General features: G+C 50.0%; 10 protein-coding genes across 10 annotated transcripts; 4 read left to right on the top strand and 6 right to left on the bottom strand.

Moving 5' to 3' along the window:
* Positions 1-15: 15 nt before the first annotated feature.
* On the bottom strand, positions 16-1,512 carry ASPZODRAFT_1133523 (hypothetical protein). Its single transcript, XM_022721060.1, has 3 exons — positions 1,358-1,512; positions 1,066-1,298; positions 16-1,004 (listed from the first exon to the last, which is right to left on the bottom strand). Exons 1-3 carry the CDS (start codon positions 1,359-1,361, stop codon positions 186-188), a joined length of 1,056 nt encoding a protein of 351 aa, XP_022584738.1. The 5' UTR covers positions 1,362-1,512; the 3' UTR covers positions 16-185.
* A 568-nt stretch (positions 1,513-2,080) lies between these two features.
* Positions 2,081-4,518, bottom strand: ASPZODRAFT_149605 (hypothetical protein; the record flags this gene model as incomplete). Its single annotated transcript, XM_022725499.1, has 2 exons — positions 2,081-2,673; positions 2,730-4,518. 2 exons carry the CDS (start codon positions 4,516-4,518, stop codon positions 2,081-2,083), a joined length of 2,382 nt encoding a protein of 793 aa, XP_022584737.1.
* An 878-nt stretch (positions 4,519-5,396) lies between these two features.
* Positions 5,397-8,215, bottom strand: ASPZODRAFT_149604 (hypothetical protein; the record flags this gene model as incomplete). Its single annotated transcript, XM_022725498.1, has 10 exons — positions 5,397-5,462; positions 5,542-6,117; positions 6,176-6,358; positions 6,411-6,743; positions 6,818-6,915; positions 6,976-7,134; positions 7,184-7,386; positions 7,445-7,719; positions 7,790-8,103; positions 8,143-8,215. 10 exons carry the CDS (start codon positions 8,213-8,215, stop codon positions 5,397-5,399), a joined length of 2,280 nt encoding a protein of 759 aa, XP_022584736.1.
* A 1,121-nt stretch (positions 8,216-9,336) lies between these two features.
* ASPZODRAFT_58444 (hypothetical protein) lies at positions 9,337-11,781 on the top strand (the record flags this gene model as incomplete). Its single annotated transcript, XM_022728768.1, has 8 exons — positions 9,337-9,396; positions 9,448-9,471; positions 9,553-9,683; positions 9,739-10,151; positions 10,203-10,498; positions 10,563-10,997; positions 11,068-11,303; positions 11,361-11,781. 8 exons carry the CDS (start codon positions 9,337-9,339, stop codon positions 11,779-11,781), a joined length of 2,016 nt encoding a protein of 671 aa, XP_022584735.1.
* On the bottom strand, positions 11,650-13,534 carry ASPZODRAFT_110438 (hypothetical protein). The gene is made up of 5 exons (XM_022720996.1): positions 13,476-13,534; positions 12,580-13,413; positions 12,191-12,522; positions 11,910-12,127; positions 11,650-11,862 (listed from the first exon to the last, which is right to left on the bottom strand). The coding sequence occupies exons 1-5, from the start codon at positions 13,499-13,501 to the stop codon at positions 11,851-11,853; spliced, it is 1,422 nt and encodes a 473-aa protein (XP_022584734.1). The 5' UTR covers positions 13,502-13,534; the 3' UTR covers positions 11,650-11,850.
* Positions 13,535-13,815: 281 nt separating this feature from the next.
* Positions 13,816-14,400, bottom strand: ASPZODRAFT_57781 (hypothetical protein; the record flags this gene model as incomplete). Its single annotated transcript, XM_022728710.1, has 2 exons — positions 13,816-14,013; positions 14,068-14,400. 2 exons carry the CDS (start codon positions 14,398-14,400, stop codon positions 13,816-13,818), a joined length of 531 nt encoding a protein of 176 aa, XP_022584733.1.
* Positions 14,401-15,881: 1,481 nt separating this feature from the next.
* Positions 15,882-16,579, top strand: ASPZODRAFT_90182 (hypothetical protein; the record flags this gene model as incomplete). The annotated part of the gene is made up of 3 exons (XM_022730388.1): positions 15,882-16,100; positions 16,165-16,227; positions 16,277-16,579. 3 exons carry the CDS (start codon positions 15,882-15,884, stop codon positions 16,544-16,546), a joined length of 552 nt encoding a protein of 183 aa, XP_022584732.1. The 3' UTR covers positions 16,547-16,579.
* A 1,309-nt stretch (positions 16,580-17,888) lies between these two features.
* ASPZODRAFT_90180 (hypothetical protein) lies at positions 17,889-19,730 on the top strand (the record flags this gene model as incomplete). Its single annotated transcript, XM_022730387.1, has 6 exons — positions 17,889-18,297; positions 18,367-18,542; positions 18,598-18,660; positions 18,719-19,123; positions 19,178-19,251; positions 19,308-19,730. 6 exons carry the CDS (start codon positions 17,892-17,894, stop codon positions 19,657-19,659), a joined length of 1,476 nt encoding a protein of 491 aa, XP_022584731.1. The 3' UTR covers positions 19,660-19,730.
* A 300-nt stretch (positions 19,731-20,030) lies between these two features.
* On the top strand, positions 20,031-21,329 carry ASPZODRAFT_128846 (hypothetical protein). The gene is made up of 3 exons (XM_022722130.1): positions 20,031-20,597; positions 20,643-20,727; positions 20,794-21,329. The coding sequence occupies exons 1-3, from the start codon at positions 20,062-20,064 to the stop codon at positions 21,259-21,261; spliced, it is 1,089 nt and encodes a 362-aa protein (XP_022584730.1). The 5' UTR covers positions 20,031-20,061; the 3' UTR covers positions 21,262-21,329.
* On the bottom strand, positions 20,930-22,249 carry ASPZODRAFT_128845 (hypothetical protein). The gene has a single exon (XM_022722129.1). The coding sequence runs from the start codon at positions 22,242-22,244 to the stop codon at positions 21,276-21,278; it is 969 nt and encodes a 322-aa protein (XP_022584729.1). The 5' UTR covers positions 22,245-22,249; the 3' UTR covers positions 20,930-21,275.
* Between the last annotated feature and the right edge of the window lie 1,775 nt (positions 22,250-24,024).

Raw genomic sequence — 24,024 nt, 5'->3', positions numbered from 1 at the left:
TTTTACAATGTATTCTGTTTAATGTAGTTATTCTGTTTATTTGTACGTGGACGTGGGGTCGGACACTCCGAAGGATCTCCGTATTTCCCATCCGGAACCCCGCGATGACAAATACGGAGATTAATCAACTATATGTAATATGAACAAGGCCAATAAATAGGTCGCAGTGAGGAGATCTTGAGATCTTAATTGGTTGACCCGCTCATATTACTATTTTCGCCCCGAACACCCAGTCTTTCTTCCATGTAGACCATCTTCCCTTCGGTCATACGACTAACGTCTTGTAGTTCCTCGGACAGCGGGGTTTGTATGAAGGCCTCCTGGTCAGATGCGCTGTCGTTGTTATTTTCATCATCATCTTCATCGGACGGTTGCCAGCCAGCAGCAGCACAAAGGGCTGCCAGCCTATGTAGCGTCCATTGTAAGGACAAGAGGTCTTCACTGGGAAGAGGGAGAGAATCGGGGTCCGGAGTCGTGATGGTGATCGTTTCTCCAGAGGAAATGATATTCTCAGTCTCGTTGTCAAAGAGAGCCAAGTTGGGTGGAACGTCGGGCAACTTGCTCGTGTTGATCTGTCGGTGGCCCCCCTCGCGGAGATCGCTGGGCATGGCGATGGGAGGAAGAATGAAATTGTCGTCACCACCGAGCAGCTCAGTGCTTCCCGTGGCAGGGAGGTCCTTGTCACCTCCGAGCCAGTAGAATTTTACTGTTATTGACTTGGTGTCAGGCGCTACACTGACAGGCAGCAGACCAAAGAGACCGCGGTCCCAATATGAATGGCAGCTTGGGCATAACAGCAAACGGTTGGCAACGGACTTCAAAACGGCTTCATTGTGCCGGGTCCACTTGTCTACTGTCTCCCCAGACCAGAAAATCCCGAGCAACATAATGAAGGATAGTTGCGAGTCGCTCGAGTTATTGCAGAGGTGGGATGGGAAGATATGCGCGGCTTCCAAAGGCTGTGTGGCCTTTGTCAGAATGCAGACGCGGTCCCGAGCATGACACTTATTTTTAAATCAGTATGAATGTGCAGTATACAATCTAGATTGACGCCAAGGCACAAACATCGCTCCCAGCATCCTCCCCTCGTCTTGGGGAAGAGCTGAGATCTGAGGTGTCGATCTTTCTTTTCTTTCTCGCCGGCATCGAAGGAGAGCTTTCCATTCGAGTAGCAGATGTGCTGGCTCCAGCTTTCGGTGTCTGAGGGGCCGATGGGTTCTTGCCAGGACTGCTCTGTGCTGATCCTGATCCCGATCTTGATGTCCGAAACTTGGACCCGATTCCAGAAGTCGGCAACCCTGGTTAGTAATTAGCCAACTCTCCTTCAGCCCCGGTCCTCGTAGAATGCAGTACGTACACATCTTTAGAATCCGGGGAAAGGCCCCTGTGTTGTTATAAACGAATGCGACTTGGCTGTCCTCCAAGAAACTACGGGCGATGGACCGTAGTTTAGATATATCCGAGAGCCATAGCGCAAACCATACGGGCGAAATGAGTTGCAGTGTCCCCAGAGGACGGTCATTTTACTGCTCACAGTCCCGTATTGATCGCAGTATGCTTGTGATGAGTTGCCGTCTTTCCAGTTCGTCAAACCCAGCCGATGGGCCAGTCAACGAGTCCCAGTTCGATTCCATTCCCTGGCCCTAGTTGTATGTACTCTGTCGATGATGTTATTGGTGGATACGGTCGAAATTCTCCGTATTACGGCCCGGATCGTCCTTTCGTACGGCAGGGATAAAAAAAGAGCAGAGTGGGTGCAGTGGCAGAAGTTTTGCCTCTTGACTGGATGCCAGAGATGAGACAGTGTAAAGAATTGGGCCGCTGTGGGATGGATCCGCTAGCCCCTCCTTGGTAATCTTAGGGCACCGCTAGCTCCTCTTTGGTTAGGTGTAGGGCTCGTCCCATCACGGGCGTCTATTCCAACAACGGCCTAGTTCCCTCCAGTGAGTCTAGGCTTAATTAGGCAAGTAACAGGCTGTACGTCTATAGCTACGGGCTGTACACGTAACACTTCCAGTGAAGGACTACCATGGACTGTGGCCCATAGTGATAATATGAAGTGATATGAGTACAATACGTACTATTTCAGTAATGCTAGAAGGGAATACTCCCCCCCCTGCACCGGCCGAGCAATGAACTGCGTGATATCCCCGTCGTCATCCGTGGGATACTCCCCCGTGCCCACCGTGTCGTACAGGTCGGTGAACGCGTACTGCGTCGAGGTGGCGTTAAGCCAGAAGGCCACTGCGTCGACAAACAGCCGGCGCGTGGCGGGTTCGCACGTCGCCGCCGTCCACAGTTGCCAGTCGCTCTTGGTGTAGAAGTGTCTCACGTCCAGGGGCACCCCGAACACCTGCGACACGCCTGGGTACCACGCCGACTGCATCTCGTAGACGTGGTCTGGAATGATACCGAGCGAGAGCAGACGATCTGGGTAGATGTTGTACAGCAGCCCCCACGAGGACCGCCACTCGTACGCCAGCATCGTGTGGTTGACCGACGGGTCAATCGCGAACGTCTCCCACTGCGTCTCGTACGATGTCGCCGTCGCTGAGAAGTTGGCTGCCTCACTGCTTGCGCCGACTGCCTTTGCTATCTCGCCCATTGCGCCTATCGCCACGATACCTTTGATCGCTAGGTTCGTCTGGTTCACCAGCTCCCCAGCAAAGTCATCTGGAGGAGAAGTAAGTATATACCTATATTGGCATCCAGCGAAAGAGGAAAGATACCAGTGCTCAGTTGGTCTTCCGGGATCAAAGCAAATTCAAGCAGATACTGCGCCCACTCGGCCATCTTTTCATAATGGTCGCGCAGGTACGCCGTGTCGTTGGCAAACCGTGCATACGCCAACGTCATGAGAATCATGTTCCCACTCTCCTCCAGCGGCATGTACTCATCATCCCCCAGCACGTGGCCCGTCGCGTTGGGAAACGCAGACCCGAGATCGTGCATACTGTATCCGTTCGGGTAGAACCCGTCCTCCTGGTTCTCGTACAACGGGTCCAACGTGTACCGGATCATCGCCGGGTTGGCGTACAAGAAGAATGGCATCGCCGGGTACAGCACGTCGACCGTGTTGACATTACCGTCAGATGATATCTCTTTCTGGAACATGAACGGTTCCGCCGTGGTATTGCTGCTGCTACTGTCGCTATCCTGCCGCGCTGTCAGCACGTATGCGCCCATCACTTGGCGGGCAGCCAAGGCCACGATCGAGTAATACGAGTGAGCTTCATCGACGTCTGGCACGGCAACCCCCGCGAATGTGCTTGGATTGTAGAACCCGTATCCGTTGCGGCTGTCAAACACCCACTCTTCGCCAAACCGGTTTGTCCCTTCGCTCGAGTTGCTATACATCCATGATGCGGATAGATCGCCGAACCATCCGGACGACAAGGAAGAAGAGGAGGAATTCTCCCTGTAGAACCTCGCAATGTCTGCTCGTAGCTGTGTCTCCCACCGGGCCGCCAGCTCCTGGCTCGTCGCGAGATCGCGGTAGTGTACCTCGATCAGCTCGTACAGGCTGCTCCCGTAGCATTTCATCCACCAAGGGTCTAGCTCCGACAGGCCATCTGCGTTGAGGTACCGTACGCTGGGCTGCTGCACCGAGCCCAGCGTGTAAACCACCGACGACTCCCTCTTTACGGCTCCCAGGTCGTGTGCGAACGCAAACACAGGCTCCCTGACCGCGGATGCCCGATAGTCCCCGTCGACGAGGTTGGTCAGGCTCCTGTTCTGCACATACCCGTACCGGACATCCGCTGCGAAGCCGCTCTCAAAGGTGAATTCCGTACTCGCGTTGCCTGCCGTCGTCGAGAAGGTGAAGTTGCCCCATTGCGGGAAATTCTCATCCTCGCCGAACGTGTACGCCTCCTCGAGCTCCAGCAACCAGCTGAAGATCGACGACGAGGTTGTGCTTGTTATTGTCGCGTTTGATCCGTTTACGGGCTGCGTGATGCCGCTTTCATGAAGCGACCACTTAACCTTCACGTCAGTGGCGTACGTAATCCATCTTGCGTTGATATCGTTGTAAAGCTGTACGTCATGTGTGGCATTGTCCGTCGCCCGTACTGATGTGATCAGGTAGCTTAGCGGGATGCTGGTGCGGCACACCTCCTGCGGAATCACTGGAGAGAAGAAGCTGGCCGTCACCTCGATAGGGCCTGCCGCAAATGTGAAATTCGAGTACTGCGAGTCATAACGCGTCGTCAGCGGCGTCGCTTTCTTCAGACTCGGTAGTGCCGGCAGCGCATCCGACCCAACGCCCAGATACTCATACGACACCCCGTCCACGGTCACGATCCCTTCCCAGCCCAGGTCAACGCCTGACCAGAAGATGGCCGACGCCGAGTTCAACGTTGCCCCGTCCTTGGTCGTCACCCACGCGCTGGTATAGGGACTCCGCACCGCCAGAGGAACCGCAGGTGGGCGTAGGGGGAAATATGCCGGCTGGGATATTCCAGCGACGACGCCCAGCACGCAGAAGGGAAGTAGAAGCCTATAAATCCCAGCGAGCATTGCGATCTATGTTTCTGGAAGGGGGGAAACCTCACTCCTTCTTTTCTTTCCCTCCCCCTTGATCATATCCATTTTATAACACCAGTCGGGGAAGCCGGGGCTATAACGACCCCTGTTGCTCTTCATATGCGGGGAGCGAGACGAATAAGACATTATTCAAGTCTATTTGAAATATCTTCAATCAGCAGATGACTCTAGTGCCTCAGGGGTGTCTTGTGTAACTGCCCATACAATTAGCTGACATGTAACCGTCCTCGGCAAGAGTGATCGTCGTTTTCTCATGGCCTGATCGCCAGTGAGCAAGGATCGGTATCCGTGTTAGGGACGTGTATTGCGTGAATCTGAACAAAAGTGGTGACATGGCTCCTTCAGGGGGGTAATCTTGTTCAGGTATACTCTGCAGAGAGGGGAAGGCGGATGGGAAGGAGAAAACAGGGAAAAGGTTGACATTACAAGGGAAGTTGCAGTGTAAAAGTCTCATATCTAAGCTTTCAATCCCGTCTTTGCTGCTTCCTAATCCCTGTCGCCTGCGTCATCTTAATATATCAATTGGGTGGAATCAATGTTACTGGTCAATGGGGTTCACACTTGATCGGCAAGTCCTCCTCCCCTGTAAAAGAAAAACGTAAAGACAATATTTGACATGAATAGAGTGAGAGAATCCAGCGAAGAGTATGAGGTGCCGGCAATCCCCTATTAAACTTTTAGTATTTTATATAATACTCTTGACTTGAAGACTCCAAGTCATTGACAGAGATCATATAACGACAAGATATAAATGAATGAAGCATTATGATGTAGACTTATTAATGACACAGGCCTGTCATCTATGTCTACCAGATACCCTAGTAGTCACTCTAAGGGACCTCTCTGTATCATTAATTCCCAAACGTCCCCGAGTCGGGAATGGGTAAATAGGAGCATCCCTTGTAGTCACAGGTATCCTGCATCCCATAGTTAGCAAAAGTGGGTAAAATGAATAAGCAAATTAAAAAAAAAAAAGAAGAAATGATTGTCTCTCACCTCGTACACCGTTGTCCCCCACCAGCTAAACTTGCTAGACACCCCGCTGTAGTAGATGGCAAAGAAAATCACCACCCCTGCAATCGACACCGACGAGTCCAGGGCTGTGCTCAACACAAAGTTGTACTTGGACCACCATGCATGCCAGCGCTTGCGAATGAGCCATCCAAATGTCAGCCCAACCACAGCCCAGCTGCCGTAGCTGGTTCCAGTAGCGGGAGGCAGATAGTTCAAACCACCTAGAAAGAGCGGGATATGTACGCGTCGCCAGAGCGAATGTGGATATCTCTTTTTCAGCAGGTAGACGGGAATGGGCAGCACCGCGCCCAGGATGAAAAAGTAGAGAAGGGAGCTGTAGCCTATATAATTATTGAAATACCGCCGGGGTCCAATGGCTCCCCAGATGAGGGACGTGTTGAAATGCGTGCGCGAATAGGGGCAGGAGAAGCCATTACTGGCCGTTGTAGTGCAGACGCCGGGAATATGGTCAAGGCCCCAGTTAAGGACTCCCAGGGAGCTCAGCGTCCCGACAATCATCCCGACGCATTGGACCAGGAAAACCTGCCGTTGGGGAATCTAGAAAAGGGGGGAAAGGTGTCAGGAATATCACCGAGAAGGGGATAAAGTAACTCACATTGCAATAATAACCCAGTTTCATGTCCTGTGAGAAGTAGAGGGCTTTGATCGTGCTGATGTACCCGATGTCGAAGAACCAGATGTTTGCAAGCACCTTGCCTTCGAAGACGAACCCGGCAACGATGCGGCAGAAGACGTCGATATTGATCTTCAGGTTGGAGGTTGCATACACCAGAGCAAGCTTCGTGTAATTATTAGCCATGATGATCGAATATCCTAAACAGATTGCTTACCGGCGCATAGAAGACAAAGGCGACTACACAAGCCAACAAAACGCCGTACCACCGCAGCTCTGCGTTCCAGTATTCCACGGCGAAAATAGTCATGAATAGTGCTAAGACAAAAGCAACCAGATACCACCAAAGCGGAACCTCTTCTTTTCCTTGTTCATCTTTTCTCTCAGGACGCTGGCGGCCAGGCAAAGAGTCCATGACCAGCTGAGGGATCCGGCGCGCAGCGGTTGCCATGACCTGGCGTTTTTCCAGAATAACCCATACCAACAGTGAAGTGAGAGTAGCAAATGACAGGCCAAACATATTCAATGCATAGGTAATTGGCATGAAGACCTGAAGCATAGGTGGTTAGTTATTCAACTCTTTCCAGCCATCTGATCTAATTTTCTCTCGAGAGAGAAACCCACCGGAGAATATGCCTCATACGCGGCCACATCCAGTTTATACCCAGTGGCTTTGCTGACCACTTTGGAAGCACTGTAGGCAGTTCCTGTATTGTCATATACTATGTATTTGTTAACGTCATAGTCTGAAGATGAAATCAGCGGGTATAGACTCGACAAACCGGATGAGCTTTGGAATGGAAGGTAACCAGTATACCAAACATTTGTATAATAACACGCGACAGCAACAATCCAAATCCAGAATACAAGAGCCAGAAGAACATTCAGAATAGCCCAAGAAGGGACCAGTAATGGCGACCCAACATAGGATATTTGGCTCCCTGGTTCCATTTAGCATCGACCAGAATAATATCCCAAGGGTAAACTTACAGTCGAATGTGATAGGCAACAGCCCCATTCCAGACTCCATGCCGAATAATTGATTTACCACTGTGCTCTTCGGATTGATCCAGCATGGAAATGTAAAATAGCTGAGCGCTGGGAAGATAAAGTCCGGGAACCAATACCAGCAAAAGGAGACACAAAACACCACGCTGAAGAAGGCGTATCGAGAGATCTTCCATGTGGAATACCTAACCAATGGTCAGGACAGAGGTGCAGAAAAACAAGGTAAGACAATTTAAAACATACGACGTCTGTACATCTCTTTGTCCAATATTATGCAACGTTGTTGTCAGAGCTGTAGTGCTCAAAACACCCGGCCAGAGGAGATCTCGAGGAACCACGACGATAGCACGAAAGAGACCTGCGAGACAGAACCCCAGGAGGAATGTTCCTAATGTAATGAGAATCTGGAACCCCCAGCCAGCTTTGTATCCGTAAAACATTTGTTGCTCCGTCAAGACGTCTGCTCCAAGGCGGACATAGATACTAAGGTTAGACATTATGTATACCAACACATGTTCCTTGAAAGAAATCAGTCAAAATCAAGGCCTCATAGGGAAATCTTTTTTTCTTTCAGAGTTCTCAAGCTACCTTTTGGTTAAAGGGACCAGGATTCAAATTGAATGACCAGCCGCCCAGTGGCACATCCCAGCTGGGTACGAGTTTCTCCCATAGCTTACCCAGGGGGTAGGCCAGCAAGAGGACCACCGACGATGAGATGGTGATAGACGGGGTTCTCAAAGTATAGAGGGTATTCAAGCCGCTGATCAGGATACAAAAGAAGATTCCGATAAACCACATGCGCAGAGTTAGGACAGACTCCGTGGGATCATTTTCTTGAATACCAATTCCTGCCGCTCGTAGAACATCGGTAAAAGACTCTATATCGAGACACGTCAGATTCTCTTAAAACCTAATTAAAGATTATAGGACTATGGTCTCACCGGTATCTGAGTCCTTTGAAGGATGCAAGTCCTTTGTATTGACCTGGACATCTGGCTTCACTTCTGAATCCATTGTCTCAAAACTCAGTATGAGAAATTGTCCAAAGGCTGAGCCGAGATTAAGATCTGATAAAGTTCGATCAGATAACTAGCAGGGCTTTGTGGAAAATACATCCTTTTTAAAGACTTTGGACCTTGGTAGGAAATCTCAGTCAAGTGGATCTCATGTCCTAAATGAAATTGGAGCCAGCGAAATGATTATCTCAATCAGATACTGCTGTCGTTGGTATCATGTTCATATTTCAGGAGAAACGAGGCCTGGGTATCGATGAGCAGCTCGTTCGATTACCTGGGAGTCTTTTTCCCAACACTATTTATCCATTATTTCTCACTATAGAAATCATTATTTGTCGTGTGTAGAATGCCCTCTATACCTGATCTACCTCTGTTTATCCTCATTCAAAGCTTGAGACGGTGGCCAGAAAAGTCTGTTTCGTCGTGTCATCACTTATCTGATCAATGGTACTAGATCCTCGCCAGCTGGTACGGAGTAGACATAGTGTAATGATCTCCACTTTGCCGTTCGGCAACAATCGTCACAACAGGCAGCAATATTCTTCGGTGAGAACAGTGGACACATTGACAGGGGGCATCCTCTAACATAGTGCTCAGAGATAATGGGAATCGCCTTATGTATGAATAGCACACTGAAGCGAGGAATTGTGGACTATAAAATCCGCTGGTCAGTCAGCCCTACAGGGGGGAATTCCAGCCGCCAAGAATGATGGCTTAACTTGCCGAGCGAAGCTTTTCAGGGCTGAAGCCTTTTTCCCTTGAAATCTGATCTCGGAAAAGTCGGCAGTTGCTCCACAGTCAGAACTAGCAAGAGGGAAATCTGGTAGAGTCTCCACAGTGGAAGAGGCCCAGATGGTGCGAGATTATGCATTATCTAGCATAAGGAGTCAGTAATAGGGGCGTATCCACGTATCTTTATGAAAGATCGAAGAGGATTGCAGTGTGAGGTTGGGATTTATCATGGCCTAGTGGGAAGGAGCAGGTGTCTTGCATTGATGACTAAGCATACAACACTAGTTTTATGTAGTGCTGAGTCAGCGCGAGATCGGCCTCTCCGGGAATCGGTCCAAGATCTTCAACTGGACTGTCAATCGACTCAGTGTTTATTTCACCCGACAGATGGCTGAAGGCGACGAAGCAGTCAGTTCGCATGGACGTCGGTCGTTCAGGTCTAGAGCGGTAGGCAATGGTGTTCTTACCTGTATGGACATTCTCTAATTTGATGGTTAGTGTGAAAACTGTCGTCTTAGAAAGGTAGTACCATCGCTTTCAAGTACAGCTGGGTGCATTTCCAGTACGATAAAACTCGCCACTCATACTCTTGTTTTTCAATAGATAAGATGTGACAAGGCCATTCCGTGCTCTAGCTGTGGCACTTTGGGGCTTGTGTGCAAAGCGGCTGCTGCTGCTCCTGCTGCTCAGCCCACAACAGAACAACGGCAGCGAATTACGCTGTCCCACCAGTAGTAGGTCGAGACCAAGAAATGGATAAATGGCTCCAAGGCTGACTCACCATCCGAGTGAACGAAAGATTGATCAGATTCAGGAGCAGCTGGTAGCCATCCAGCAGACGCTCCAGGAGATACCGCGGAATGCAACGCCTGGTACACCGACGGCTTCCAAGAGCGTTTCCACACCGACAACTTCGACGTCCATCATACCAACGTTTGAGGGGCAATCTTCTTTTAGTAACGAGACTTTGTTAGCTCGAGATGCAGCTTATTCTGCTGTCTCTGCGATACCGGGTACCAAGCTGGATGAGAGCGTTTGCACTGCGCTCCTCTCTCTAAAGGACAGTCTGGATAGACATCATTCTATCACCAAAGCAGACTCGAGTCGAATCATATCTACTCCTCAAAATAACTCCAGGGAAGACCCTAGCCTTGTTCTTCTCCCCGTCGATTTTGTTGTTGCACTGGTCAAAAAGATCAAGAGTTCGTATGCAACAGGCTAGAAAGAGCCCAGATATCTAACATGTTCGCCAGCGCAACCTCCATTTTCCCTAGTTTCTCACTCCTGGGGAAACCATATTCAAATTGAGACTCTCTGTCAGAAGATATATTTTCCCTCGGAATCCCTTGCTCCAGGGTCAACAACCCTCCTTCATGGCCTACTCTACTACATCATCCGCGATTACGCCCATGAAGACACCCATCAGCTGCCGAATCCGGATTTCATCAATTACATCAAACTATGCGAGCGGAACTTCTCATCGGGGCTGAACAGCTACGAGATGATGGTCAACCCGACTCTCGAGAAGGTTCAAGCATTGCTGATCGGGGTGCGTTGATATTTTCTCTATCTACCGCGGATTATCTTGTTCTAACGGCTTCTCTTTTCCCCAGGTCATCAAATCCCAGGAAGAGTCTAACCTCCAGCTCTGTTGGACCTACCTTTCAGTGGCATTCAACATGTGCCAGAGTATGGGGTATCATCGGCACGTTACCCTAAAACAGGACTCGCTCGCCCTAGCCGAAGCGAAGCGGCATGTCTTCTGGTCTCTGTACACCATTGACAAGAACGTTTCACTCAACTTAGGTCTTACATCACACTTTCAGGACCATGATATCGATGCAGAGTTTTTCACTCCTTCAGAAGACCCGAAGCAATGTCCCTGGGACCTGATGACACTAGTCACCATTAAGTTTTCCACTATCCAAGGCCAAGTTTACGACCAGCTATATTCGGTTGCAGCAGCCAAGGCACCCCCGGCAAGCACAGCTGCATCGATCGAAAAACTCTCCGCCGCTCTAATTGTAGTGCGAAATGAGCTACTTGCAGTAAGTTTGTTACATTTACCGGGTTCTGCTCGGGGCAGATATATCTTTTCTTCACTGACACGCAGCGAAGATAGATGTCCATCCGGGGTTATATTCCGAATCGTTACAGGGCATGGCCTTGTGCGCCGATTTCATCACCTACTCCGTCCTGACGGTCATCTATCGCGCGCAGACGCTACCAACGAACGCCACGGCAATCACCTCCAAATGTGTGGAAGCAGCCACTCTCGCGCTGGAAAGCCACCTGAAATGCTTTGCCATCTTCCGCACACGGGAAAGCCACAAGCAGGCCGAATATGTAAAGTGGTGGGCAACTTCTTTCACTTCTTCAGTCACCAGGAAAAAGAACTAATATGGAATTAGGATCCTGCTGTATCCTTCCTTCACCCCCTTCGTCATCATCTTCACGCACGCAATTGCGACGTCAAGCGCCCGAGATTTCGCTCTCCTCCAGGAGACTGTGTCTTCGCTGGAACTGTGCAAGAACCTGTCGCAGGGGTCCGCGCGGCTATACGAGATTTGCAAGGCCTTTCTCAACACGGCACGTGTTCTGATTGAATCGCGTCAGACCCTCATGGGATTCGAGCAGCATGATGACGGGTCGCTGTTCGTCCCCGCGACAGGGGTCAAGGGGCAGAGCAATGCCCTCGCCGTGCCTGATGTGTCGTGGCCGGATGACATGAGTGAATTTAACATGAACAGTGCGGATATATCTGTGTTTCTGAATGACTTTTTGAGTACTAATCGGCCGGTGATGGATATGTTGAATATGAACATGAATTAGGAATGGCTACTAAGTAGTTCTTCTAGAATGCTATTTATATAGAATAATTAACCGCCATCCACCACCTCGTCAGATTACATACTACTCCATTAGCAAAGGAGAATAAACTCGCTTAGAGAACAACATACCGGAATAAACAAATAGGGCACCCGGCGCTCATACTCCATCCACGCAGCGCCGTACCTCTCCCTGCACCGCGTGATATCCCTGCGTGCGCGGTGGATGATCATGGTAGCGAAGAAAACAGGATAGAACCACGGGAAGGGCGAGTTGAAGCCTGTGATTAGACCCCAGGAGAGGGCGAAGAAGAGGTCGCATGTATAATGGACTTTGCGGGCCATACCATCTAAACCACGAAAGTAAGTTGACTGCTATCTTCTATAACCAGGAGAAGAAGACATATACTTACACCACCCACTGCATAAAATGGAGTCGCCTGTCGTGGTACGGATGACCTGTGGATTGCAGACATACTTCCAGGGTAACTGCGGAAAGGTCTTGCGGTTCAGGGGCACGCCACGCTCCTGGGCTCGGAAATAGTTCTTCTGGCTATTTGCTGTGTCCCAGACCCAGTAGGCAAACAGGTACAGCGTTACCAGCAGGCCAAGGGCCCAGGGATTCCAGTGGTAGGTGGATGGGTGGTGGGCGGCGAGGTAGAGCGTGCAGTGGCAGTAGCTCATGGGGACGCCGGCGAGGTTCCAGAAGATGAGCATGAAGCCCCATTTCTCATAGTACATGTCCCTGATAGCTTTAGCAAGATGGTTTGTTAAGTAGGGCTTCAGGGCGATGGCTCCCTACCAGCTGGTGATGATCAGTTCCTCGCCCTTGGCACAGGCGTTGGCGTAAAGGAAATGTGCCAGGAGGATGAAACAGACTTCCCCAGATACATAGCCGTAGTCTTCGATTTGTTTCAAGGCGGTGCCGAGCGAGAGCAGGAAGAGGATGTACCAGGGGATGCGGACTTCAAAGAACATTTTAAAGTCCAGCCATCCAAAAAACCTGGGGTTCAGCTCTGCCCCCATAAAAAAGTCGTAAATGAGGGATCCCGACATGCGGTGTTGCACACCCCGTGCCACGGCAGAAACGTAGGCGATGACCGAGACGAGGAAGCCAGAGCAGATCGCCACGGACATGATGGGGCCGAACTCATCGATGAGCGTATACAGCTTGAAAACACCGGTGAAGTGCAGAGACAGTGCGGCTGCAATGGTGGTATACCACGACCAGATTGCAGAGCAGAAGTAGTCGAGTTGGCCGCCGTTCAGCGAGGGGAGGCACTTGCCCTTTCCATACACGCCGGGCAGGTAGAGGTATCCAATCCCTTCGAGGACGAGAAACGTCCAGTAGATAATCCAGGCTTTCCGATGAGGATAGGCGTGCGTGTACACGAGATCCACCAGGTGCCTTGCAAAGTCGACGAGGGACTGATCGGGCTCAGGCAGGGGGAGGTGGCCATTGTATATCGTAGCGCCGATATACATGTAGTACATGAGTATAGGGAAGCCTAGCATGACAAGGCTGACGCCTAGAGGTCCCCCGAATTCGAAGTCTTCTTTCCCTTCTTCTCTACCATTGTGTGTTTCGGGGGAGGATTTCGAAGGTCGTCTGCTCCGAGGACGAGTCGTTGACTGGCTGTTGGAGGCACGGGGGACGTTAGCAGCAGTCCAATTGCAGCGTTTGACTTCTCTACATACTCTGCCATTGATGTAGATACAGACATCCTGGTTCTTTGAAACGATTCTGTTCCGGCAGTCTGAGTGGTGTGTGAGTTAATCAGGTAGTTACTACCTGGGTACCTCTTATACACTACTCGGACGCTGCCCGCGTTTTCCCCGGAGACCGCGGACTCCGGGTACTCCGCGCTGCCCGCGCTGGCCGGAGGCTCCATATTTGTCTAAGCGAGATGAAAAGCAATCTCAGCTCTTCAAGAAGAATTATGTTAGTATTACTGTACTAGATCAGGTCAACATAGTTGTGATTGTGACTCTCTAGCTACATGCTGACCCAGCAGGGCCTGGTAGCCGGGAGAGGTGCTCAAGACTCAGAGTAAGCAGCTATAGCGCTGGCAAAAGCAGTATCCACATCCGTAAAAACAACACCCTGAGCCTCCGTGGCAGTGGTGGTGGTGGCAAGAGTGCCCAGATCCGCAGCAAGGGTGTTGAAGTCACCATCCAGGGTCTCGAGTATGGTGAGCCATAAGGCTTCAGACCCGGCAGCTACAACGTCGGGTTGCTGCGCGAATCAGTCTAGTCAAACTTCTTTTTTTTCTATGAATGAAAGGCTCACCTTGAGCATCATGACCTCCAGAGCAACCATGAGAGCAGGTCCCAAGGCTTCTAGCTCATTGGTGATGCTGCTGGTCTCCGAGTCAGTCAGGCTTGAGACTGCCTCGGTGTCGCTGATGGCCGTGTTTAGGTCGTTCTCGAGGGCAAGATAGTCCGCAAACAGCACAGACACTTCCGAATCGACAGACCCATCCCAATTGTCAAAGTCGGTTTGGAACGTACCCACTTCGCTGACGATGGTCTCCAGGTCAGACAGCACCGTGGCCGCGTCTCGCTTGATGGGGGAGGCGCTGGCTGAGATGGCCAGGAGAGCAACCAGAGATTTGACGAGCATTGTCTTTGAGAAGATGACTTTGAAGGTTCCGTTTGGTTGATGGACAATTGAATGTGTTACAAGACAGAAAATATTCAAGAATCACAGCCCTTTTATATTTTGAGTTACCTAGGTATCTAGGCTGTCTCTTGCTTGTGATATTGTATCCCCTCTTGCAACAGAACACAGCATGTCTTCTTCATACCTAGGGAGATTAATCTATATGCCATTTAATTAGTTCAAATATCTTAGACATGCATGACAGGGTCTGGCACTGACGCACTTTATAGCATAAGGAATATATTATGTTTGGTTATCCTTCCAGGAATCTTCTGCTAGTGCCTAGGCAATAGGCTTCATAATGATTCCTGGTCCTCAAACCACAGAATTGACTATCCTGGTTCAGCATCCTGCCTGCATGTCTCGGACGGAAAAGGCTCAGCCCGCCTATTAAAGTAGTAGCCTTTAGTTAGTAACTGCCGGAGGTGACTAACTAACGCATATTATCACAAGCGAGCTGCTCTCCCAAGCAATTCGCGCAGGCTTGTTGGGTAGCTCCTCCCAGTATTATCGATCACGCCCGCCAATTTGTCGGGGTCTTTCGAGGTCTCTTTAGAGAGTATCATTGAATGCAAGGCCCCGTTGCGCTCGGTATAGGTATCCGCGGCTACCTGCAATATTGTGACATTGAGGGGAAGACCACTCGGCCAATAGGATCTTGAAGGCTACTAGTAAGGTATAATAGGGTCATTCATTCTGTGACAAGTAGATATTTGTGTTCTCTGTATCTGTTTCTTGTTAGTCCTGTTCGCTTTTGCTGGGTTTAGGACCTGGAAACCTACCGGCGTGGTGGGAAATCGTGCTGGCAAGATGAAGATAGAGAACGACAAGCTTAGCACTTGGTCACCAGAAACAAATATGTTGCCGGTTAGCTGAGAGCAGCTTGTCGCTCGATACTCTTCAGTCCAGGAGGTAGTGAAGATAGGTAATCTCCATGACAGCAAAAAGAGAGTCTATGAAGGAACACCGTGAATCATGACCATCAAGCAGCACCAACCTGAGCAAGAGCAAGATGTTCTCCTCTGTTAGGGATTTTGTCAGTAGGATCTGTGAGATCTATGACGAAGTAGCGTATGGCCAAGGACTGAGATCCTTGATCAAAAAGGCTCTCGAGGCAAATCGAGGATTTACCAAGTGAATAGCATAAGTCACATGCCTATCTTGCTGTTCAAACTGTCTGATAACTGCGCTACTTCATACTTGTACCGATCTTATCTTATGCTATCTCCCCCTCTTGTCTTCTCATCCATTCTCCATTGTTTCTCTCTCTCCTCTTTGCCTTTCTCTCATTTCTAATTATTTTGCTCATTTTCATCTCCATCGAGATGAGAATAGCCATCCTCCGCAATTACACCCTGAACGGCCCTGGCTGCACCGTCGACGCAGCATGGCGTCAACTCCTGCAATCCTACCACCCTACCGCAATCGACATCTTCCACCCGATGAAAACGGGCGAGTTTCCATCGCCATCGAACTATGATCTCGTCATTCTCACCGGCGGAACGGGCGATATCGTGGCCGAGAAACCAGACGAGTGGATTGTCGCCACGATGCAGTTTATCCGAGACTGCCATGCACAGTCTACTTGTAAGATACTGGGGATCTGTTGGGGACATCAGGCTGTGTCGAGAGCGATGGGGGGGATAATTAAAGAGGATCAAGTTAGGGTAATAATATTCATAGTTCATACTACTATTTTATATACTATTCTACTAACAATTCTAGCTCGGAGTATATGAAATCGAATTAACAGAAGCAGGCAAATCTTTTTTTCATCGAGAGAGTATTGTAAGTTACAGACTCCAACCAAGTGATATTGAATTAACTTGATTACCAGAATCTTCATAAATTCCATCGACGACGGGTTCTCAGCACACCTCCCGGCTTCATCGCGCTGGCAGAGAGGGAGACCTTCCTCTCTTCTACTGGCAGAATCCTGACTCTCCAAGGACACCCGGAGATGGACGAGAGTGTGTCAAAACTGCTGCTGACGAATGATGCCGGTTTCTACACGCGTGACAACAAGGAACAGTTTGTCGAGAGGATAGAGAGAGAGCATGATGGTCTAGATGTCTTCAAGGTAATCATGGAGTGGGCAGTAGTATAGATAGAGTATCATTTCAAAAGCTTTTCTACCCTCAATCTATAGGCTATGCCTTGGATGAATCAGGTGTAGTTTGGGCGTGTAGAATAGTAATGAATATATCAGTGAAAGGATGAAGCAAATCCTAGCCATTTAGACCACACAATCAAACAGCAAATGTCTTTGGATTATCAGACCAAGCTCCATCCTCGATCAATAGTAAGATCTTTAGGAGCTGGAGAGAGAGCCCATATACTGTCTCTAGCGCCAGGTTGAAGGTTTCCGACGACCCCGCCGTCCTGATCATAGTCGACAATGATAGGCGCACCACAGACACCTTCTTTGACATGTCCACCCGCTGGCCCAATGTACTCCATGGGGTTTTCTGAGATGTATTCTGTGAAGGGGATGATTACTCTTCCTGGGCGCTGGGCAGGTTGTAAACGCACCCCAGCCACCCGGAGATGCACCACTCCAGACGCCACACCATCAAGGCTGCACCAGACATTGTTGAAGATTTCATTGGAGCGGAGAAGTCTCTTGGGTTGTTGGGCCTCAAAATACTCTGCGTTCGTGAAAGTAGAGGATGGGAAAAGCTTGACTAGACCAACATCCAGGTGTTCAAAGCGTTCCGTGATCTGGCCAATACAGACACCACCTGCTCGAGATGAAGGATGATGAACTTCGTTTGTATCCAGAAACGCGTGGTTTGAAACAGTCAGCGGCGGCCATTTTCTTAGACAGGCGTGAAAGAAACAGAGAAGCACGCATGAAGATGGCTAGCTTGCGGTTGCGATGAGAATCAATCCGAGTAGTCAAACTGGTATTTCTTGGGAGATCGAGAATCATCAGAGGGGCAGTAGTAGTGATTGTTAGCAGAAATGAAGAGGTGTCAGTGAGATGGAGGAAGAAGGCTTGAGTAATAAATTGAAGGACGCCAGGATGACAGTGAAATGAGCAGGCAGCATCAGAAATTTCCCTTCGACATAACTCTCGTTACGCAAGGGATGCACCCCAAATTTATACATGGTATCCCCGAACAGACAGTCGTCTTCCCTGGTCGCGGCAGCAGGGTTACTATGGAACTGTTTAGCGCCCTATATTGTATTTATATGGTTTTACGATAGACCATGGTCACTCAATATAGCCTAGATTGGTTCATCTATTGGAAATTTAGCCTCTATGGTTATAGATATAGGCCACGCAATGTATGGTATTGTGAGCCTCAGGCATCATTATACACAGACGCCTGACTAATCTCTTACATAATCAGCCCACCACCTTATCTGAGTCACTTGAAGAAGAACATCCCACCAAAATTGACCTGCCCCTCTCCTCCACAGTTCGAGTATTTGGACATCTGGCGATCATGGCCGAAGCTACGGAAGCACCCACCGCGCCCGCCGCGCAGGAGCAGAACGTCAATCCCTGGAGCGTCTCCGGCGAGGTCGACAAGGATGGCAAGGTCAAGCCGATCAACTACGACAAGCTGGTCGACCAGTTTGGCACCAAGCTCATTGACGAGGCCCTGCTCGAGCGCTTCGAGCGAGTCACGGGCCACAAGCCGCATCGTTTTCTGCGCCGCAAGATTGTCTTCTCCCACCGCGACCTTGAGGTCATCCTCGACAAGTACGAGAAGAAGGAGCCCTTTTTCATCTACACCGGCCGGGGGCCGAGCAGCACGGTCATGCACATTGGTCATATGGTTCCCTTTGAATTGACAAAGTGGCTGTCGGACGTCTTTGAGGTGCCCCTTGTTGTCATGCTGACGGATGGTATTTTTCCTTCCTTTGATGTTTTTTTTTTTTTTTGGTTTCCTTTTATTTCTTTACTAACTCCGATAGACGAGAAATACCTCATCGCAAAGAGCGACCGCGAGATCGACGAATTCGAGCACTTCGGCCGGGAGAACGCCAAGGATATCATCGCCTGCGGTTTCGATCCGGAGAGAACGTTCATCTTTTCAGATTATGGATATATGGGTGGAGAGTTTTACAAGAACGTCACGCGCATAGCGAAGGTTTGTTTTGAGAGGGTCTCGAAGTTATCGCTGTTCGGTTCTAATGAGAGTCTAGCGCATCAATAGATCAACAGCGGACGCCTGTTTTGGTTTCGATACCAGCACAAATATTGGAAAGGTGAGCAAGCAGCAAGTGATTGCGCTTAAATCCTGTCTGCATGCTGACAAGGGATTAGATCCATTTTGCAGCCATCCAAGCGGCTCCTTCATTTGCAAGCTCATTCCCCGAAGTGTTTGGTTCTGACCGGACACGAACCAGCAACATCCCTTGTCTTATTCCCTGCGCTATCGACCAAGACCCCTACTTCCGACTTACTCGCGATGTTGCCAGTCAATTACGATATGCGAAACCGTCGCTCATCCACGCCCGATTCCTCGATGCCTTGCAAGGTCCCGGGTCGAAGATGTCCGCCTCAATTGAGGCCAGTGCTATTCTTGTCGGAGATACGCCCAAACAGATCCTGAAGAAGATCAACCTGTATGCCTTCAGCGGAGGGCAGCCAACACTGGAGGAACACCGGGAAAAAGGTGGCGATCCGGAAGTCGACGTTCCCTTCCAATACCTCAAGTTTTTCCTCGAGGTCAGTAGTAATTTTGTGTTGAATTTTTCTGATGTATTTGCTAACTTGCATCAGGATGACGAGGAGCTGGAGCAGATCCGTCAGGATTACCGCTCTGGGAAAATGCTGACCGGCGAAATCAAGAAGAGGTAAGTCTGGTAGTCTTCCATCGTTGAGTTGTCTAGTATTAATCTGACTCTTGCAGATGCGCCGACGAAGTCACCAAATTCTGCCTCGCCTTCCAAGAACGACGGGCCAAGGTCACAGATGAAGTGCTAGACCGCTACATGGTGCCCCGTCCGCTGATCTGCCGAGGCATCTCATCAGATACCCTGGGAGCCAAGACGGCCGAGACCAAGGTCACAGGCGATGTCAAGGACCCCAACTCGAAGAACCAGGCCAAGAAGATGGAGAAACTGCGGCTTGCACAGGAGAAGAAGGCTCAGAAGGCCCGCGAGAAGGAGCTGGCCAAGGCTGCCGCCGCGGCTGCCGGCAGCGGGGAGCCGGAGACCGTCGCTCTGCGGACGGTTGCCACCAGTGAGACTGGACCGAATTAGCGAATTAGCATATCCATGCCGAGGGCTACATACTCTATATGATACCGATTCAATGATGTCTCTGGTATACCTGGTGCATGACACTTCAATCAAGGCTCCACCCTAAACGCGTAGACATTATGATAGACAGAGAATAGTAAGAAGTATTGACTTGATAGTAATTACTGAATATAACAATGTATGCCCCTCTGGCTAGCCATGTTCCTATTCTCATGCTCTTATTATATAAACTGCTCTATGTATATCTTTGCATTATCCATAGGGTGAGATTTAGCTAAGATGTCTAACTAATGCTTACTCTGCTTATAAATACAAATATATAACTACTAGTTAACTATAATCATCGACTCGCTTCCAACATAGATCCCTCCCGAGGTGTTTACTTTTTATCCCATTTTAAATATGCCTCCATCCCGAAGAGCAATTGTCAAAACCTCTCCCGGCGAGGCCCGCCTCGTCTCGGTGGCCATCCCCCGCATTCCAGCAGGATACATGCTCATCCGCACGGCGGCCGTGGCCCTCAACCCAGCCGACTGGACGGACATCGACCATACCTCGTATATAGGATGTATTGTGGGACTCGACTACGCCGGCACGGTGGTGCAGATCGGGGAGGGAGTCAGGAAACCGTTCGCGGTCGGGGATCGGGTGGCCGGCCTGTCTCATGGGTGTAACGTCTTGCAACCCTCTTACGGGGCTTTCGCAGAATATATTCTCGTCAAGGCAGATGTGCAGCTTCGTATCCCGGATGGGATGGGCTGGGGGGAGGCCGCGTCGTTGGGTGTTGGTGTTTTCACGGCGGGGATGGGCTTGTACCATGTTATGGGCTTGTCTTTGCCCGAGAGTGGCAGGGAGAGTGAGAGTACTGACAAGGATTGGATGCTCGTTTATGGAGGATCGTCTGCTACGGGATCGATGGTGATTCAGCTTGCAAAACTGTAAGCTCTTTCTTATCTACTTTCACGTCCGTTCTGATCATTTAGGTCTGGCTTCAAAGTGGTGACGACCTGCTCGCCGAGGAACTTTGACCTTGTCAAACAACGAGGAGCGGATGTCTGGCTCGACTACGTGAGTATATAAACTTCTATACTGTGATCTTGTGTTCTCGTGTCTTCTTCTAATCGTGTTCTACAGCACCACCCACACATATTCAGTCTCATCGCCGAAGCAACGTCCAACTCCCTAATGCACGCCTTCGATACGATTGCTACCGACGAGACAGCAGCCATCTGCGCGGCGTCCTTTGCGCCAGCCGATACAAAAGAGGGTGAAAAGGCGATCTACGTGAGCACGCTGGACCCGACTCTACCCGCCTCGCTCCCTCGACCGGTCGAGAAGAAGTACTTCCTCGGCTACACGCTTGTCGGGGAGGACGTTTTATTCGAAGACCAGCTCCTCCCTGCCAGCGAAGAGGATTACCAGTTCGCTCTGCGGTTCGGCGTGCTGGTGGAGAAACTGCTTGGCGAGGGCCGACTGAAGAATCACCCTGTCGCGACTGGGGTTGGGGGGTCTGGTCTTGAGGGGATTCTAGGTGGACTGGATGTTTTGCGTCGAGGAGAAGTGAGTGGGAAGAAATTGGTTTATCTTTTGGAAGAGCTTTAAATGTATTTCATTTATCAAAGGTCTAGCTTGACACCCAAAAGGGTTTCTGCATTCTTATAAGCAAAGCGATCCAAGTCCTCGCCGGCAATCAAGCCGCTCTTCTTCACCTCCTCGAAGAACTGCAACCCCCTTTCGTTGGACGAAAAGGGATAGTCAACGCTATACAGCACATGGTCTATCGAGGTAGTCTGCAGCAGACACGCCAGCGGAGGCAACGAGAACATCCCACTGGTAGTCACGTAGATATTGTGACGCCAGACGTCGCGCAGTTTCCTACGCAGACCGGGCCACCGTTCTGACACGGCACACACCCTGTCAAGCTGGAAGGGAAGCATCTCACCCATATGTCCTAGGAGAATCTTCAGACGGGGAAACCTATCGAATAACCCACTCGCATAGAGACGCAGAACATGTAGCCCCGTCTCCGTGTGCCACGACCATCCGAACGCACTTAACGCCAGAGCCACGGAATCGTCATAGTTACCCCGATGGTGGGTTTGAAGCATCGCCTCCGAAGCAAATGCGGGATGGATATATATCGGGACGTCGAGTTGTTCGGCAATCGCAAACACGGGCCAGAATCTCTGGTCGTCGTAGAAGGTCCCGTCGTGGAGATGGTTCTCGACCAGGGCGCCTAGAAAGCCATGTTCTGTCACGCACCGGGTTAGTTCTTCTGCAGCGGCGTCAGGTTCGGTCATGGGCAGCATGGCAAACGCGGCGAGTCGTCTCGGGTGTCGTGCTACGGCGGACGCCAGATCGTCGTTCGCCTGTCTGCAGACTTGGGGGGGGACGTCCCCTGGTCCGTGGGAGATAACTTGGAGCGAGACCTGGCCGGCGTCCATGTCGTGGATGCGGGGGGTGTCGAGGCATTCTAGTTTTGTTATTGTTGGGGGTGGGAAGAGGGCGTAGTGCTCCCGGGCGGGTTGGCTGGCGGCGCTGACGTGGGGGGAGATGTAGTGTTCTTCGAGAGTGATAAAGGGCATTTTCTATTAATTTGGGGATGAATATCTTGTTCATTGTCAGGGTAAGTAATTACTACAAAACTAGTTATACGTTGTATCTTCTGTCTTAACTCCGAGTTCCGTTTACATGGAGTTCTGCTCTCTCAAACTCCGTCAGGATTATCTCCGTTATAGCCTTACTCCGTTCTGAATAAATTTGAAGAGATCAGAGTAGAATAGAGAGGGTAGAGAGGGTAGAGAGTAGAAACTAATCTGTTATAACACAATAATTATGAAAGACTAGTATGTATCTCAAGGCTACATAATGCTACTACATATACTCTGTCCTGCGTATTAACTAGATAAATACTTCTACCAGGATGTGATCCACCAAGACTAGAAATCGCTTACCTCGTAGTCTGTAGCTAGGAACAACTGCCGTTATCCTAGTATCCAAGCCAAAGTAAGGTAGATTGATCTCCAGCCAATTGACTTCAAAGTATATAGTAGCTGACGGATCCAAGGCCCCAGTTCCTGGCTGATTCCAGTGAGCAATGTATAGATCAAGTCTAGTCTATTAATTAATACCAGTTAGGCAGGTCGATAAGTACCTAAAGTACTACCTGTAATTGATTGATCCTGCGTTACTCGAAGTATATGACCATGGTACGACATATAGGAGGGATTTAACTAGTGTTGACTTGTCATTTGTGTACTATATAGTATTCAGTTGAGCAGAATATTGATCTTCAATTCCTGTTCCTATTCATTATTAATATTGTATCATAGCAGAACATCCCATTAGTTAGGTAGCTACAGCTAATATACTGCATACTAGTGAATACCCCCACTGATAGGTCTTTATGGGTCCCATAATACAGATAAGGTACCTAGTAGGTACCTTGTGCCTACTTCGTACCTACTAAACCTCATATCCTGCTCACGTGCAAGCAGCAACGAATCATATGTGCGATATATCAGAGCGAGTCTTTCTCGCCTGCCAATTGGCCCAGCCACAGCCCATCGCATGATCTGCATTACTGTTGCGCGCAAATAAGAAATGGGGCCCGGCTCACCTGCCAGCTCGGGGCCTCCCATTGGTGCGGAGCCCTGTGGCGCTAGCTCTCAGCAGCCGCCCACGTGCCAGGGCCAGGGGTCACTGTTGGGTTTGCGAGGCGGTGTGGAGAGACCTTGTTCTTACTGCCGGATTGATATTCATCAACCTTGACTGTTAGCACTAACTAAGGTATTCCTTGGATAACGTCCAGAAGGATGCAAGGAAGACGGGCGGATACCAGTCTAGAACGAGAGCTTCGGACTCACAGCATTCAAGAGAATACGGAGGAATGTGGATAGATGACTGACGACTGACTGACTGACTGACTGACTGGCGAAGATGAAGCAAGGGGCAATCAACAGGCAACGAGAAGTCCTCATAGCCAGTTCAGGTACTCCCTCGGAGAGAACAGGTTCACCAATCGATGGAAACTCATGCTAATCCATAATCCATAATTCCTTCCAGAATCATGAGGCTATTTCGTCCACGCTAAGGCTCTAAGGCCCCCCCTCCCCTCCACTCTTCCTCCCCCCCGTCTCCACGGCCAGTTGCCTGATATGGTTCCTTCCAACTGGGATACGCTGGGATACGCTGGGATACGCTGGGATACGAACCGGAATCTCCTCCTCCTCCTCCTCATCCTCCCAACAAAAACGCAATCCTCCTCCGATCGCAGTGGGCATCTTGCCCACGTGGGTGTTGGCATCTTCCGTGAATTCCGGTTCATTCTTGCCCTGCTGAAGCTATTTAAACCGCCCGGGGGGA

This window comes from Penicilliopsis zonata (genome assembly GCF_001890105.1).
Source record: "Penicilliopsis zonata CBS 506.65 unplaced genomic scaffold ASPZOscaffold_2, whole genome shotgun sequence".
In the NCBI taxonomy this organism is placed as follows: domain Eukaryota; kingdom Fungi; phylum Ascomycota; class Eurotiomycetes; order Eurotiales; family Aspergillaceae; genus Penicilliopsis; species Penicilliopsis zonata.
This window is presented reverse-complemented; position numbering and strand designations above follow the sequence as displayed.